Below are 16,978 nucleotides of genomic sequence, written 5' to 3' on the forward strand. Positions count from 1 at the left end.
TTTGAAGTTACACACATGTGACACCTGGTTTAACATTAAGGAAAATTAAAAGTGCACACGATTAAAGCAAACACTGCACCAAACTTGCTCCTAGACTTCAAACTTTTAATATGAATGGTGGGAAAGCATGAAGCTGTGAAATCCAAGCCTGAAATCCCATGCTGGACATGTGTATACTCACCATAAAGAAACCATTTGTGAAATTATCCGAGCCCTTTAACTTGCACTAGAAATATTGCTCTCCCTTCAGACTGCTTCGCCACCCCAATACCCCTCAAATCTCATTCCCTGATCTTAGTCAGCTCAGTTCAGTGGCTGTCACTTTTATTTTCAAAATTTCTCTCCTAGTGCACATTCAGTATTTTTGTGCATATTTCACTGCTTTCGACACGGGCACTCACTGTCAACACGCCGCTTCACAAACCGCTCCCAAATCGAGTAAGAATGCTGCTGCCACTCTATATCATACTATGAGTGGCCCCATTTCACCTATGTACAACTGCAACTTTAAAGAGAAATGCACAAGCTATTCCTGTAAGGAGAACAGCAAATTGAGGCATGAAAATTGACACTGTGTGTAAACATAGAGACAGTCAAACTCCAAACCCAAGCAGGGTCAGCTCTCGCATCACGATTCAGTGCTTTACCATCACAGATATTGCCTACCCTGATTTTGAAAAAGTCTCTCCTGTATCAGCATTCAGTTTAACGAAAAAAACTTACAGGATCACAAAGAATGGTAGCAGCAGTAGTACTCATTTTGGGATATGAAGAAGCTTGTTGACCATTTAACGCAGGGAATTAAAGCAAAGTGTAGATAAGAAAAATGTTTTAAACTTTATTGTTTTGCTTTGTATACATCTTTGTAAGTATGGCCTATGGGCGCCGCCATCTTGCTTACTGGGGGGTACTTAGGTACACTGTGGGCCGCGCCATAATCTGACTACGTCTTCTTCTCAAGGCATCGTAATTAGGTTATGGCGCAGCTCACGCGTCCTCCAGCTAGGAAGATGGCGGCGCCCAGGGGACGTACCTGCAAATGTGTATATGTAATCGATCACTAAAGTTATGTTTGGTGCAAATGAACTTCTAAGCAAAAAATCTTTTAGGTTGCAAATTTGCGACATCGAGCAGTTAGGCCTGGACAAATAGGTTATACTGTTTCACCTTACATCCGGATGCAGAGGACGCTACGTTACAACCTCGACCTCCTGTGCTCTGGCCTCGGCCGCCCTAGCCTCAGCGTCCCCCAGTCAGGTCGGTCCTGGTCTCAACCTGCTCCATGCTGGCTTCAGCCTCGGTGGCCCTGCCCTGGTTTCGGCCTCGTTGGCCCAGGCTTTGACCTTATTAGCCCTGGCTTCGGCCCCGGTCTGAGGCTCACTGGCCCTGGTCTCGACATTGTTGGCCCAGGTCTCGCCCTCCTTTATCCGGGACTCCTTGGACCTAGCAGAGGCCTCTTCAGCAGAGGCCAGGGCAGGTACAGCGAAGACAGGTCCTCGAGCTTGTGATGCAACGTCCTCAGGATCCCCAGAAGATGCACGGAGCTATAAACAGAAAATATAAGCAGTAATGATAGATTATCAGAGTTGTACAACAAAGTATAACATTGGAAGTCCTAAGCAACTGCTTCCCAGAAGTGACCTCTGACTGACCCGCAAAGCTGCATTCCCGTTGCCACCAACTTTTTCTAATGCTGAGGAAAATAACATCATATGTCATCTGCCCTCACAGTGCAAAGGTTACTGAAACAGTATATCTAGTCTCCAATTACTTCAGCATTCTGAACAGCTTGCAGTTTGCATGAATGAATAATTGATAAGTACACTTGAAAAAGCAATAATGACATTGATTAAAATATATCTAACCAAGCACCAAAATGGCAACATTATATAAATCTGATGCGCTCTCCATAAAGCTAACACTTTCTAACAAAAATGTTGTTATACATACCCTGTGACCTTTCAGCTCCTGGCGAAGCTTTTTGAGAAGCTTGTCCTCCACAGTGTCTTTTTTTTTTTTTCTTGTGGGCTGCTTGTTCTGCAACGAGTGATTTCAAGAAAAAAAAATCAGCAAGTTTTTGCAAAATTTCGAAAGACGTTGCGAACGTCGCTGTTGAAGCCGCAGGATCACAGCGTGGTTCATGTTCCGAAGTTCCGCGATTATAAGCTGCGCCATTGTAAACTCATTTCCTTGACGTCACACTTCGAGCAGAAGAAGCTCTTGTCGAAAAAATAATCAGCGACGGACTCACCCGGTCTGTGTCCGCCGGAGCATCATCTCGTAGAGTGCGAATCGTCATCATCGGGGAACACCATCTGTAGTTCTTCAGCCCATTTCGACCAAGTTTCCAGTCGCTTCCCGGTCCCAGTCCCCTCCCAGTCCCGCGCACTTCATGGCGCTCGCTGCCGACGACGAGTCTGAGAAGGCGGGAATGGACGCCGTCAAGTCTGGCATCGCGGTCACCGATGCGAAGCCCGGTTGCGACGCCAGGGTCCGTACGAGCTCACGGTCCGCGGCCATGGCTGTGCTTTCTCGTCGAGTCAACGGGAACACTGAACGGCCTCTCGTCGGTGGCGGAAACAATGGACGCGCACCACCGCCCGCGAAGAAGACTCACGTTCGTCGGCGTGAACGTGGCTGTCGCAGCCACCACTGTTCCGGGGAGGCTCAGCGGTAATCCCACTTCGGAATGCGGCGGGGATCGAACTCAGGAGGTTCCCAGCGCAAGCTTTCGCTCCACGCTCCGAGCTGAGACGCGTTGTTAGCCCACTCGGCCACTTCCTCCCACTGAACGCGCGCAAATTGGTTTGCTCTTTATGTTTATACAGCCTTGATGGAAATGCGCCTCAACAGGTAATCGGTCTCTTAGCTGTAGATGAGAAATTTACCCAGTGCAGTACAACCGCTAACCTGGGGTTTTTAACGTGCATCACGCAGTAGTGATCACACGAACGCGTGCCGGTACAAAACTCATCCAGATCGAAACGGGCAGGGGCGTCGGGGATCGAACCCAGGAGGTTCCCAGCGCAAGCTTTCGCTCCACGCTCCGAGCTGAGACGGGTTAGCCCACTGGGCCACATCCTCCCCTGAACGCGCGCAGCGCGCTACCACTGCTTATATTCACACTTGAAGGAGAGGGGACTAGAGGAGGAGAGTTGCGCATGCGCGCGCGGTGTGAGTAGAAGCGAACGCACGCGAAGTGCACGCAGCTGGTAGAGAGAAAGAGCGGAGAGAGTAACGCGCAGCTGTTGGAGAGAGGGAAGGAGGAGAGTTGCGCATGCGTAGTGTGAGTGCGGACTACGACGCCGCGGGACATAGACCCGAGCAAGAGATGCTCCGCATCTAAAACACACATTACAGAAACGTTGGCACGGACGTGTTTCAGCCGTTCGCGATGGAAAACCACGGCCGCCACTGCAACGGACGAAAGCAAAACACTGAAGAGGGCATTTCGGAAACCGGACCTACGCGATCCCCCACCAATCACCATAACTTGGCAAACGGCAAAGACTACGCTCCCAGGGAGCCCATCGGCGCGTCAGAGCGAGTCACGCGACAAATGTTCCGCCTAGCGTTTTTGTCCTACGGAGAACCTAGGTTGAAAAAAGTCGGTAAAAAAATTTGACTACTTCGCCGTCATAGCTGATATTACGTCGAACATCATGACGACGAGTGGATCGGTCAACCTACGTAGAGAGACGTGTGTTTTGTATAGGGCCAAATAGTGCCACCATGAAATATACAAACACGCCTGTGTGATGACATCTTATACAATCTTGTGCGCAGCAAGGACGAGGACGAAAGCAGAGAATAGGACACAACAAGGCGCAACTTTCAACTGAATTTTATTTAATACCTGTTCCGGTATTTATAGTCTCAACCATCGTCACAATGACAGCAAAATGACAAAAGCAAAGGAAAACGACCATCACAGAGCATAATTGGAAAATAACACTATCTCGTTCTCAGGAAAAGCAATTCCTTCTCCGATAACGCAATTGATTATTTAGGAGACACACGTGTCTCCTAAATAATCAATCTGGTCGGCTTCTACGATTTCGCGTGTTGACGCTGACTTGCATTTCCGAATTTTCACGCATCCGTCCAACAGTGGGGTACAACCGCATGTCCTGCAATGCAGGTCAAGAAAGCCACCGTTATTTTTTTGCACGTTGTTATTGTGCTCGGGAATCCGATCATTGAGGCAGCGCCCCGTCTGCCCGACGTAGTGCCTGCCACAGGACAACGGAATGCGATAAACCACACCATCTGTACAGTCGATAAATTTCGTTCTGTGCTTCTTTTCACATCCGTGTTTGGCACGCACGCCAGGCTTTGATAGTTTGCACAGGTCCATGAGCTTATTGGGCACAGAAAATACTACTTTTACATTTGATCCCATTGCTACTTTCTTTAAATTGTGAGACACTCGGTGTATATACGGTATCGAACAACTTTTCTTTTTTGCCTTGCCAGCTGGCTCCCATTGTTTTCCACAAGACAGCGCTTTCTCAGAAGGCCATCCGCGACCGCAACAGTGACGTGTCTGAACCCGTTTGCGCAGAAGGTGATGACCTTCGGCGCAAACGGGTTCAGACACGTCACTACTATAACTTATATTCAGCCTGTATACTTAGATCATAGATGGGCCTTCGGGGGCTACATACTATTAACATACTTTTAATATGATTCAGCCGCTCTGTTTGCTTAACAGCACACTAGAAACATACCAGGTATGCTTTTATTACGCTGTTCTTCGCTAAGGGGTAGGTGCACGCACGTCACTTGACCGGAGTGCCGACGATGGGGAACGAGCTACATCGTCTCCCACCTCGCTAGTCCGAATTGCGTTTGGTTCTCATTTTGCTCTCACTGAGAAAATTTTTGGGATCTGGTTTGGATTCGCGTTGCTGCAGCAATGCGCTTGATGAGTCCTAAAGTAACAAGTCAAGGAAACTCGATAAAGGTATGTCGAAGTACTTCTGTTCACTACGTGCATTCATTCTCTGCAGCTTGAGAAATCGTTTTCAGTTTGAGAGCGTTCTCGAGCTGACATAGCGCACGCAATGCTCTATTCTTTTTGGCAACATGGGGGCTGGTTTTGTTATGTGGCACAGATGATGTGAGAATGAATTGCATGCGGCTATCTCATATAAGTGAGCGAATCCCGAATCTAATCATAGTTTATTTTTATTTTTCAAATCCTGGCATGCGCCGTTTGACCATAAGAGAGACTCTTAGTCGACTGTGCATTTGACTTTCGCGTTGCTAGCAGAAGCTGGTGCCGTCATTTTAAAGCATAGATTGAGCACTAGCCCGCTAATTCCCTCTTCCGCGGCTTATGGTGTACTAAAAATCTAATATTGTGCTGGTCCACTGCCAAAAGATTGCATCTATTATGTCAACCGTTACAGCACTTACGCACTCTACTTGTTATTTTATTATGAGCCTGTTATGTTTTTACGTTTGTGCAGCGATTATGTATTTCTCACTTCCGGTGTTACTATTAATTCATATCTCTCGTGAACAGCCAAGAAGCTCTCCGTTACCCAAGAAAAACGTGCTTGAATCGCGACCGGTTTTAAGTTTGAACAGACCTCGTACTAGGTCTTTGTTGACGCAAGTGTAGTTTTCGGAGTTCGGCCTTACAGTGGATTCTGCCGCTTAGAAAATTTGATTTCAGTCATCCTTAAATGTGATGTATATCTAAGGCAATACAGCTACATTTGATTTAAACTGCAACATTCTGTTTAGATTTGAGCACACTGGTCAACCAGTATGTCAGCCCGAGGCACATCTCTCCAGTGAGGCGCGATTTGTCGGGTACAACTTTTAGTCCAAGATTACCAAAAAGCAAGCATTCAAAATTTAGCGTCTCCTGACCAAATGCAAAGTATTAAATTTTAGTCCCAGGGGTCTATGTGCAACGCCGCGACATTTAGCGCCAGGGGTCTAAGTGCAAGGGTGCGACATTTAGTCCCAGGCGTATAAATGCAAGGGTGCGACGTTTAGCCCCAGGGCTCTAAATGTAAGAACACAACATTTAGTCTCGGGAGTCTAAATTCAAGTGTGCAAAGGTTATATCTGGGGTTCTGACATGAAGGGGCTAACGGGAGAGACGCCAAAGTTTCCCCTGTCCCTGTTAGTCCCCCCCCCCCCCCCCCCCCCCCCCCCCCCCCCCCGGGGACTAAAGGTTGTTCCAAAACCTTTGCTCCACGGTGGAAATAACTCCCGCTCTCCTTTTTCTTAGACTTTATCAGACGATGAGCTTTTTTCCCGGACTGTAGGCCGACGACGTACAATGTTTTCTTATTTTATTTCCATCCGCGAATGGCACTCCGTAGCGAACGAACCGCGTTATTCGCTCGCGTGAGCGGACGAACCGATTACGAACGTCACCTTAGCTAGTTCCGCGAAGAGCAAGTCAGATCTCGCTCTCGTGGCGATCAAACTCGGGCCCCAAGGGCGATAGCTGCGGTCGATGATACTACATTATCGATTTATTTCCAAATGGGTGCCTTGATAGCTAGATAAGGACTAGCCGCACTAAGGTTCTCCGTGAGATATCGCAAAGCGCAGCTGACGCGTTTCTCTCCAAAGCACGTCAACAGCCGTGAGAGTTCACCGGTGCAACCTGAGGGCATATCGGTACTACAAAAAGCGCCTGGTCTTTCTCGGTGAACGCATTGGATACTCACAGTCGCCATGAAGGTCCTCCTGGTTTTTTTCCTCGTTGGAACTGTCGCCGGTAAGCTAAGGGGAATAATTTTTTAAAGTGTCGACTCAGTTGACTGTAGTCACTGGGAGCTTAAGAAATGCAGAAAATGGCGAGTTTGGAGCATCTTATTATCGGTCTGCAGTCAAAAAGAACGCGGCGTTAGTTGACAAAGACTCTGAAGAACCATTGATGAAACGAGAACCCTGAAAGAAATTGGCCTTGCCCTGCGTGTCTTAAGATGCCAGTGACATAGTTACAATGCAAATTGTGAATTGCAAAACCTCGGCGCCACCACCTCTCGTGCATACTTCTTTTCATCTTTGTTTTCATTGTATTGCAGCACAATGGAATGAAATATGCAAGCTTTCTCCGGATAAGGGAGTGTGCCGTGCACGAATTTCTCGTTTTTACTTCAACCAGTCGTCGGGAGAATGCATGCCCTTCATCTATGGCGGCTGCATGGGCAACCTCAACAACTTCTGGACAATCGAAGATTGTGAGGCGGCGTGCAAAAGTTAGTGCTGTACTCAATTTTATCATCGTGTTTAGATAGCCAAATATTGAAAGGAAAAAAGGAACATTAGAGGCGTAATTGTTATCGATATAGAAATAAAGCTCTAGACCTTAACAGGCACGTAGTTTTCCGCTTTTCTGCGTAATATATTAGCTGCAAGGTTTTCGTGAAATGATTACATTGGCCAGAGCTAAAGTCCAAGTATATTGGGGGAACAAACGCTTCTTGACGAATATTGGGAAGACGAGGAGCATATAGGGCACAGACAAATAGCCGTAAATGAGGGATGAAACGGCTCCTCGGCATGGTTATATGCAGACGAAATAAAAACCTTAAATATTCAGAGGGTTTTGTTTTAAATGTTTGTATTAGTTCCACGTGCTTATCATTTGAGATCTCATAAAATAACATTTAACATATCCATTACTAGTTTCAGCAAAACAATTGGGAATTGTACAATGCGCCAAAACCTCTTCACGAACAGGGAAAAATGCTATCATGACATTGTTTATCAACGAATATGGTGCTAGAAGTTAAAATATATATACTCGAGGGCTAGAACTTAGTAGTCGGATGATCACTAGAAGATAATCGCTTTAGGCTTGCCTTTAAAAGCTCTACTTGAAATATTTTCTGGCAAAATGTATTCAAGTGCACAGCTCTTGAAGTACACTGCTTTATTATTTATGGAACAAATGCCAATAACTACATGAATTTTAACCAACCTAGGCATTAAAATTTGATTCTTCGGATTTGTTTGTTCAATGGTTTTAGAAGTGTGCACCTCTGTTGGACAGCTCGGAATTTGTTCCTGCTTAAGTGAGCAAAAGAAAGGGCGGCTATACCTCCCATGTAACATATTTAGTACTTCTACAAGTAGAGAACGCTAGATATGAATGCGTAAAAATTGTGGTAAATTACGTCCAACAGAAGCCTTTTATAAAGATGTGGAAAAAGTGAAAGACATGTATTTTGTTATCTTCTCTACTTTTAATAGATGCGGTGCAAGATGAACCCCCGGAGAACGAAGACGGGTCCTCGTACTTCGACACTGCGTGCAAGCCCACTCCGGAGAGAGGAATCTGCAAAGGGTTTCTCGATCGCTGGTTCTTCAACGTGTCCAGTGGAGCCTGCGAGACCTTTCTTTATAGCGGCTGTGGTGGGAATCTCAACGAATACGAAAGCCAGTGGGAGTGCGAATTCGCGTGCATGGGTAAGAGTGACTTCTCCAATTTGCACCAAATCGCTCAGATAGATAGCTCGTGCATTACGGTTTCCTCTAATATCTTGATTTGTATACATTAGTATATGAGAGTTATGTTCTATGAACTCATAATAATTACTGATTTAACCAAGCAAAAAAACAAAACCCTGCGTGTTTTTCAAAGGTTTCAAGACAAACTTTACACTTTTTAGATGAGATTTGAGATTGAATGAGCATTTAACCAGATCTCTGTACCAGTAACTTCTCGCACTCTGCGTTAAGGTAGCTCATTAAGGTAGACAAGCCTATATAGCATTTTAAATGAACACTTAGATTTACTTCGATTTCTTAAAGAAAAGAGCGGCTTTGTAAATCAAAAACCTGTGGGGGCTTTATGTCGACATCTCAAAAATTCCCTGTTTGAATGTTTTAAAATTGCTAATAAAAGCAACGTGACCAAAAAAAAAAAAAGGAGTATTTTCGCCCTCTGCCGCCCGCCGAACGCAAGTCGAAAGGAAGGAATGAAAACTGGAGAAATTGAGGTCATCAACGGTGTCATATGAGTATGACACTTGCTCGCTTCTCAGGCAGCTCGGATATGTCAAAGATGACGTCACGACGCCTTTGAAAGAAAACAGGCGGCAGAAGGGTTCGACGCATGCTCCCATAGAAATTTTTAATTTTGTTTTTTTACAAAAAAAAACAATGTACTGTAAATCCTACGCAATTTCAGTGCAAAAACTAAATTCAGGCGACAAAAAAAGAAAAGAAAGAAAACACAAGGCGGTTGCTTCTTTCGTTGTAGATTAAATGTTTCAGCTTCCCTTATCCAGTACAACACGTGCACGGCATCTGCAGCCCTCTACTACACTATACCAAACATAACTGTATGTGCTACACGATCAAAAAGTGAAAAAACTGACGCTTTTTTTTACGTTGATATTGAAATAATGACCATTGTCTTACCTATATACTTTAAATATCACGTTTATTTTAAGATATATTAATTTTTCAAGTGTTTTGTATAGGTTTGTTTATGTGGTCTGATTTTTACATGCTCTGTTGATAAATTTATGTCAAATAGTTACCTTTTGAAGTGATTAACGATACTTCGTTAATCTAAAAAAGGAAAACCCTTTATTACTTAGCAAATATATGGGTTAGTTACTAACAGTGTTTTTTTTTCACGGTTAATTTAAAAAGAACTTTTCTTTTCTAGGTTGAGCAGTTCAGAAGATTTCACTATCGAAGAAAGTGACGGACAAGTTTCATCAAAGAAAACGCTTTTTGCATAATTACTCCTGTGTTACTAACGCTTCTGGTTCAGTGGGGCCGCTAATTTGTTTTATTAGGTATTGCAGCATTAAAAAAGATTGTCGTCCCTTGTGTGATTTAAATGTAATAATATTGCCCATGGAAAGTTTACACACGCGCAAAATTACCGCCGTCACTGCTGACCTTCTCTTGTCTTATCAAGATACCAAGCCACTGAAGAGGGCGTTCAAAAGCCTTTACGAATGTCAATGACGGGGAAAAGGAAAGAATAGAATCTAAAATGGCAAGAGCCTATTTCGCTGTGGTTATGTTAAAGTGCAGGAAAAGGAAGAATGAAAAACAAAACAAAAAACTTTCAGGTCCGTTATGGCGGTGCTCGTGCACAGCTGCTGTTATGCGTCCATATGAAACTATGTTCCAGGCATTCTTCAAATAAGCAAATGTTTATATAAATCTTGTTGAATATTCGGCTCTTCCAAAATTGCCTCAGAAATAGAAATCCCGCTTTACCGAATGTAATGTGGGTCCTTTTTTTGGGGGGGGACATAGGCGTTTTGATTATATAAAACAATCTATGGGATGTTTAAAAATCTTACCCAGCATCATATCGCTGCTCGGATACGGAAACTCAACAACCATTTTGTTGACTGCTATCGTTCCCATGTCCTATGTCTCACCTTGATGAGGAATAAAAAAGCGACCATAATGTTTCGAACCTCAAGGTTCGTAGGAAATAATTTTCAACCTTCTCTTCAATCACATAAGACGTTGTTCTTGAACATCCCATGAATGTATAAATCTACAGCCGTTCAGCTTTATGTCCAGGCGACCGTTTCCGGTGGAACCCACGTGGAGGGGCGTATACCCCATATGAAGTCAGTGTTTCTCATGATCCAATGATGCTTCCTTATTTCAACCCGCTGGGCGAAGTGTTTTTTAGAATATCACAAAACTCAATATTGAAGGTTTCCCGCTATGATTTATTGGAGACATTCGCATATGTAGCGCCTTTTTAAATTAAAATAAAAATAAACAAACATTCACGAATGGAACGTCAAACGAAAAAGATTGTTTTCCCGCTTGCGGTGTCCGTTTTCAAGCGACACACGTCTGATTGGTGCCACTAGCAACAGATGACGGCAGCGTTTCATAAATACACTTAGCCTAGATTTAGGAGAGGGAACAACTGCAATGGGGTGGAGCGTTTGTACTTCAATGGCAGACGCCTCTTGCGTGAATTGCTTACAAGGGCGCAAGGCACGTAGCCAGGATTTTGGTTGGGGGGGGGGGGGGGTGGTTCCAGGAAAATGAAAGATTTCGGGGGGGGGGGTGGGGGGGGCCGGACCCCATTGGCCTCCCCCCTGGCTACGTGCCTGATTGGCGCATGTGCTGATTTGCCGCAGGGTAAGAAGTAAAGCGTGTGGAGAGACGGAGACGCTTTCAGGCGATCAACGAATTAGAGCGCAGCTCTCTCGAGGAGGAGGGATGGTATGGAGGAGGAGGATATGCCCCTCCTCTTCCTCCATACGTTCCCCTCCTTCTCGCATGCTGCCCTCCCATTTAGCGGGGAGATTTCCCCGTTAAATTTAGCGTAAAAGTTTCCCCGCTAAATTTAGTGCAAAAATTTCCACGGTAAGGTTAGCAGAACAATTTCCCCAGTAAATTTTGTGTAAAAATTTCCCCGCTGAATGCAACAGTACTCTTTCCCCGCCACATTTAGCGGAACAATTTCTTCGCTAAATTTAGCGGAAAAATTCTCTAGTTAAATTTAGCGCAAATATTTCTCTGCTAATTTTAGTGGAAACATTCCCCCTTTAAATTTAGCAAGAAATTCCCGCGTGAGATTTAGCAGGAAATTTCCCCACTTAGCAGAAAAATTTTCACGATAACCTTAGCGGGGAAATATCTCCGCAAACTGCAGCGGGAAAACGTCCCCTTCTGCAAAGCGCAGTTATGCCGACGCCGACGGCGACGGCGCTAATGCTGGTAACGGGCGCTTAAAGGGGTACTGCACCGATTTTTTGAGCTACCTCAACTAACTATATTTTTTGACTCCCCGGCCTTTACTCTCTCGGGTATGCTATTTAGAATCGCGAAATTCATAATAGTTATTGCGAAATCGGCAAATGAAAATGATGCAAAAACCAACATTCAAATATACGCGCGCTTTTCAGGGCCGTGACGTCAGTGGCAGGCAGGCCTGCCAGTCGAGCAAGCAGCCAAAAAATAGAATATACCAATCATTTGTTCCGTGCTGGAGCGCGGGTACTGCAGCGAGCTTCCCAAGCATTCATTTGACACTATGAAACTGCTTCGAATCAGTTTAAAACAAAATCTACAGCCCAAAGAGTGAACCCCCTAGTAAAAAAAAATCATTTGTATGAGAAATTTCTTGTGTCCAATAAACACATATGAATCATACAAGACATATAAGAACATATGAGAACATATAAGAACCATATAAGAATTATATGAGAACTATATAAGAATTGTATAAGATATATAAGAACCCCACAAGAAACTTATAAGAAACTTTCCACTAGTTTCTTATATGGCGCTTGTATGTTCTCATATATCATGTATAGTTCTTATATGGTTCTCATACGGTTCTTATATGTTCTTATATATCTTGTATGATTCATATGTGTTTATTGGACACAGAAATTTCTCATACAAATGAGAATTTTCAATAGGGCCCCTGCCTTCCACTGACGTCACTTTTTCATTGTTGCCAGTAGAGACTTCGAGCTTGAAAAACACGGTGAGGACCAAAACTGTAAATTCAATAACTTCGCGAAAAAACAATATTTTGACCTAATATTTGGGATACTATTTTCGCGATGTTTGTTGGTTAGTTTAGCAAAATTTCAAGCAAATCGGAGACAATGAAAAAATCGGTGGAGTAGCCTTTTAAGAGCTGCGCTCTTCAACACTTCAAGTGCCTATAGTTTAGACCAACTAAACTCTCTGACGTGACGCCGTTACGGTGGCGCTGCTGTCGCCAGTGTGCAGAAATGTGCGCAGAAACCAGGTCCGGCGGACCTGCTTTCTGCGGTCGTCCGGTGGAGGCGAACGCAGGCTTGGTTGTAAACAGGGTGTCAGTTGACGTTTGTTTGCAAGAGAGGCAAGGTAAAAAATTAAGGAAGTTTACAATTCTCTGTATTGCCTAACTGGAGTACAGCTCTTGAGGAGGAGGAGGGAGGGTACGGAGGGGAGAATCTGCCCCTCTTTGCCTCCTTTCCTCCTCTCCTGCTCCGCTTCAATTTAGCGTAAAATGTTCGATAAATTTCCCGCTAAATTGTGCAAACATTTTCCCGCTATATTTAGCGGGAAATTCTTTTTCACTAAGTATAGCTGGGAAAGGTTTCGCTAAATTTAGCGGGGAAACTTTCCGCTAATTCTAGCGGGGACTACCGCTAAATTTGGCGGGGAAATGTTACCGCTAAATTTTGCGGGGAAATGTTACCGCAAAATTTAGCTGTGAAATGTTACCGCTAAACTTAGTGGAAATTATTACAGCTAAATTTAACGGAAAAATTTTCCCGCTAAATTTAGCGGGAAATTTAGCGACAATTTTCCCGCTATATATTTAGAGGAACAATTTTCCCGCTAAGTTGAGAGGGACATTTTGCGAAAATTTTCACGCTATATTTAGCGGGGATATTTTCCCATAATGCCACGCGCGGCTACCCCGACGCCAACGGCGACGCCGCTCAAGCCGGAAATGGGCGCCTAAAAGCTGCGCTCCAGAAGTGGAGAATATATGTGAAAGGAGGAGGCGGGAAAAGGTGGAAATCTCCAAGTGTACGTTGGCCTTTAAGTGCCTATACACGTTCGCAAGAGAAGCTGCTGTTCGCTGTCATTTCGAGCGATGCTGGAGCCGCGTCAGCTTTCAGCCACATTAAGGTCGGCTAGGGACGCGTCATTGAAGGTGCGCGCACGTGGACTAACCAGGAAATCCGGTCGCCATGAGGAGTTCTGTGACGTGTGGGCATGTGAAAGACAAATACATTGGCGCGGCCAAGGGCGCACGGAGGCAGCCCGGCAATGGATTGTCTAGGGTTTTTGTGATAAAGGTGTGTTATTTCTGTATGCAGTCTCTCCAACTTCTTGCGGGTAAGCAGTGTGCACTGCTCCCCTAAGACGGCAGCGCGACGAGCACCTAGGCAGCGGATTATTTGACATTTCAGAGGAACGCTGAATGGCGCCAATGTGTGTTATAAGCAGTTTCTAGCGCATTGGGATATGAGCTTTAAGACTTATATATATATATGTATATAATACATTGGGACCTGATGAAGAGCGGTCCCCGCTCGGAACGTCGTCCAATAAACATGTTTTAACGCATTTCCCTCCTTTTTACGATATATATATACTGTAAACGGCTAAATTTTCGCGAGGACCTCATTTTCGCGAATTTCGCGAATCGCCTACAAACGCGAAAAATACGTCCCGCGAACGATTCGGGCAATATGTGAACACTACGAAAGCTACGCTCGATTCGCGAAAATTAAAACCCGCGAATAATTTCAAATTTTCCGCTTTGACCTGATTCGCGAAAATTAGAGCCCGCGAAAATTAAGTCGCTTACAGTATATGATTTGGACGTCTCACCAAAAAGTTGGTCACGGAAGCATTGCCGCTCAGTTATTTTCGTCGGAGGGGGGAGGGCCGCTCTGGGAAATTTGTTAGCTAATCTGTGGTGGACCCGGGCGGGAGAGGGGGAGAAGGGTTAGGAAAGATCTGCAATTTGTTTTAATGCGAAAGCATTTACTGTCACGTGGAGCGAAGTCGGCATTGTCTGTAAAGGCACGACCACATTGGCGTCGCGGAGGCCTGCGGCGCGACGGTCTGCGCTGCTGTTTGCCGACCCAAACCAGTTTTCGGCTTCAACGGCGCGACGTACGGCGCCGCACAGTCACCCGCTCCGTGCGCGGTTCAGAGCTCGGTGCCATCGCCGCAGAAGAAAGGAGCCAATGGGAGGTGGCGCAGATAGTGACGTCGCGATGCCATGGCAACGCTCAAGCCGGTCCTCGGCGCGTCTTTCGCGTTCCGAAGGACGTGTTTCGTGTCGTCTCCTCTCCCTATTTCCCCCCGATGCCTTCCCCAACGGAGCGGTTCCTTGAAACTGTGCGACTGTTTCCCTTTTCATATGACAAGACGCAGCCAGACTACCTAGACAACGACGCTAAGAACAACCGCTGGCAAATTATAGGAGAGGAATTCGGAATTACAAGTGAGTTTCTTCGTGGCACTTGTTGCAATTCGTCTGTGTTGTGACGGATGTCGTGTTGATTTGGTGACACTTTCTAAACTAGCCTTCATCTCTGGCGCGCCGCCGGGGCAGCAAAGCCCCGGCAGCGCGCCAGACCTGTCGTGTCCTTCTGTGTTTCGGTAGAACCAACTCGGCCGGACCCAAAACCTCCTTCCCTTCAGAGCGCGGCGACGTCGCAAGATCAACGAGCAGGCTAGGACATTCGCATTCACGCTGATCACCAGGTCATTATGGACTCCTACCATGTAGGCAGCGAGTGCGGAACGGAAGAATGTAACGAAGAGCAGACGACGAAAGAGCGGGAAATCCGACGGGAGGCGCGATCGCGGGATCCAGTGCTGTCACGTGACGCCTGCAAAACGGAGGCCAATGTGGACTCCTCGCGTTAGAACGCCGGACGGCGGTGCCGCCCGGCGGCATCGTTCACGCTATACTCGGCGACAACTTTTCTTGGCAATGCAGTGGAAGGTACAGGCCGCGTCCCCTCTCCCATTTTGAGTGTACGCAGGCTCTCCTCCTCTCCCCGGAAATGGGGAGGAGGAGAGCCTGCGTACACTCAGAATGGGAGAGGAGACGCGGGACGTACCTTCCACTGCATTGCCAAGAAAAGTTGTCGCCGACTATAGTGTGGTCAGGCCTTAACCGTCTGTGGCAGAAAAAAATGAAAGCTGCTTACAACTCCCTGTAACGCCGAATTAGAGCGCAGCTCTTGAGGAGGAGGAGGGAAGGGCACTGGGGGGGGGGGGGTTAAACTAACCAGGGGGGGTCACGTGACCTTGGGGGGTCACATGACCTTGGGGGTCACGTGACCCCCAATGCCGATGATGTCATCACTGACGTCACTGATGACGTCATCAGTGACGATGACGATGCGGGCACCGATGACGTCATTAGTGACGTCACTGATGACTTCACCAGTGATGATGACGATGACGATGCGAATGTCGGTGACGTCATCAGTGACGTCACTGATGACGTCATCAGTGATGATGGCGATGACGATGCGGATGTCGGTAACGTCATCAGTGATGATGACGATGCGGATGCCGGTGACGTCATCAGTGATGATGACGATGACGATGCGGATGCCGGTGACGTCATCAGTGACGATGACAATGACGATGTGGATGCCGGTGACGACATCAGTGACGTCACTGATGACGTCATCAGTGATGATGACGATGACGATGCGGATGTCGGTAACGTCATCAGTGATGATGACGATGACGATGCGGATGCCGGTGACGTCATCAGTGATGATGACGATGACTATGTGGATGCCGGTGACGTCATCAGTGATGATGACGATGACGATGTGGATGCCGGTGACGTCATCAGTGATGATGACGTCATCAGTGATGATGACGTCATCAGTGATGATGACGATGACGATGTGGATGCCGGTGATGTCATCAGTGACGATGACGTCATTGGGGGGTCACGCAACATCGTCGGGGGTCACGTGACCTCAGGGGAGTCACGTGACCGGGGGGTCACGTGACCTCGGGGGGGTCACGTGCCCCCCACAAGGTCACGTGACCCCGGTGGGGGGCTCGCGCGGTGCATTATGGGACAATTCCCATGATGCACCGGGGTCACGTGACCTCGGGGGGTCGCGTGCCCCCCCACGAGGTCACGTGACCCCGGTGGGGGCTCGCGCGGTGCATTATGGGACATTTCCCATGACGCACCGCGCGGTTACGCCGACGCCGACGCCGACGCCGACGGCGACGCCGACGCCGACGGCGACGCCGACGCCGCTCAAGCCGGAAACGGGCCCCTAACAGCTGCGCTCTAAAACAGCCCCCACAATCGGAATTCCAATTGGCTGCGACACGTCATATGAGATGCTCCGTCACGGAAGCCGGCCGGGCGCTCAAGGTCAAAACGGACGCGCCTCACAAATGAAACACAAAGAAAAGCACAGCAACGCAGATGCATCGTCACGGAAGGTGATCTGGGGAGGTGATGCCACCACCGTGTGAAAATGGA

The 16,978-nt window shown here is 46.7% G+C and overlaps 1 protein-coding gene across 1 annotated transcript; it reads left to right on the forward strand.

The window, feature by feature from the left end:
- The first annotated feature begins 6,550 nt into the window (after window positions 1-6,550).
- LOC8042507 (boophilin-G2) lies at window positions 6,551-10,179 on the forward strand. Its single transcript, XM_029979806.4, has 4 exons — window positions 6,551-6,748; window positions 7,059-7,232; window positions 8,230-8,445; window positions 9,656-10,179. The coding sequence occupies exons 1-4, from the start codon at window positions 6,706-6,708 to the stop codon at window positions 9,658-9,660; spliced, it is 438 nt and encodes a 145-aa protein (XP_029835666.2). The 5' UTR covers window positions 6,551-6,705; the 3' UTR covers window positions 9,661-10,179.
- Window positions 10,180-16,978: the final 6,799 nt, after the last annotated feature.

The sequence above is a fragment of the Ixodes scapularis genome, unplaced genomic scaffold (assembly GCF_016920785.2).
Source record: "Ixodes scapularis isolate PalLabHiFi unplaced genomic scaffold, ASM1692078v2 PGA_scaffold10__122_contigs__length_95168666, whole genome shotgun sequence".
Lineage (NCBI taxonomy): Eukaryota > Metazoa > Arthropoda > Arachnida > Ixodida > Ixodidae > Ixodes > Ixodes scapularis.

Excerpts from the sequence above, each read along its gene's own strand:
- LOC8042507 (XM_029979806.4), top strand. The coding sequence starts at position 6,706 with ATGAAGGTCCTCCTGGTTTTTTTCCTCGTTGGAACTGTCGCCG. Across the intron at positions 6,749-7,058 it reads CCTCGTTGGAACTGTCGCCG|CACAATGGAATGAAATATGC; the intron begins GTAAGCTAAGGG and ends ATTGTATTGCAG. Across the intron at positions 7,233-8,229 it reads TTGTGAGGCGGCGTGCAAAA|ATGCGGTGCAAGATGAACCC; the intron begins GTTAGTGCTGTA and ends TACTTTTAATAG.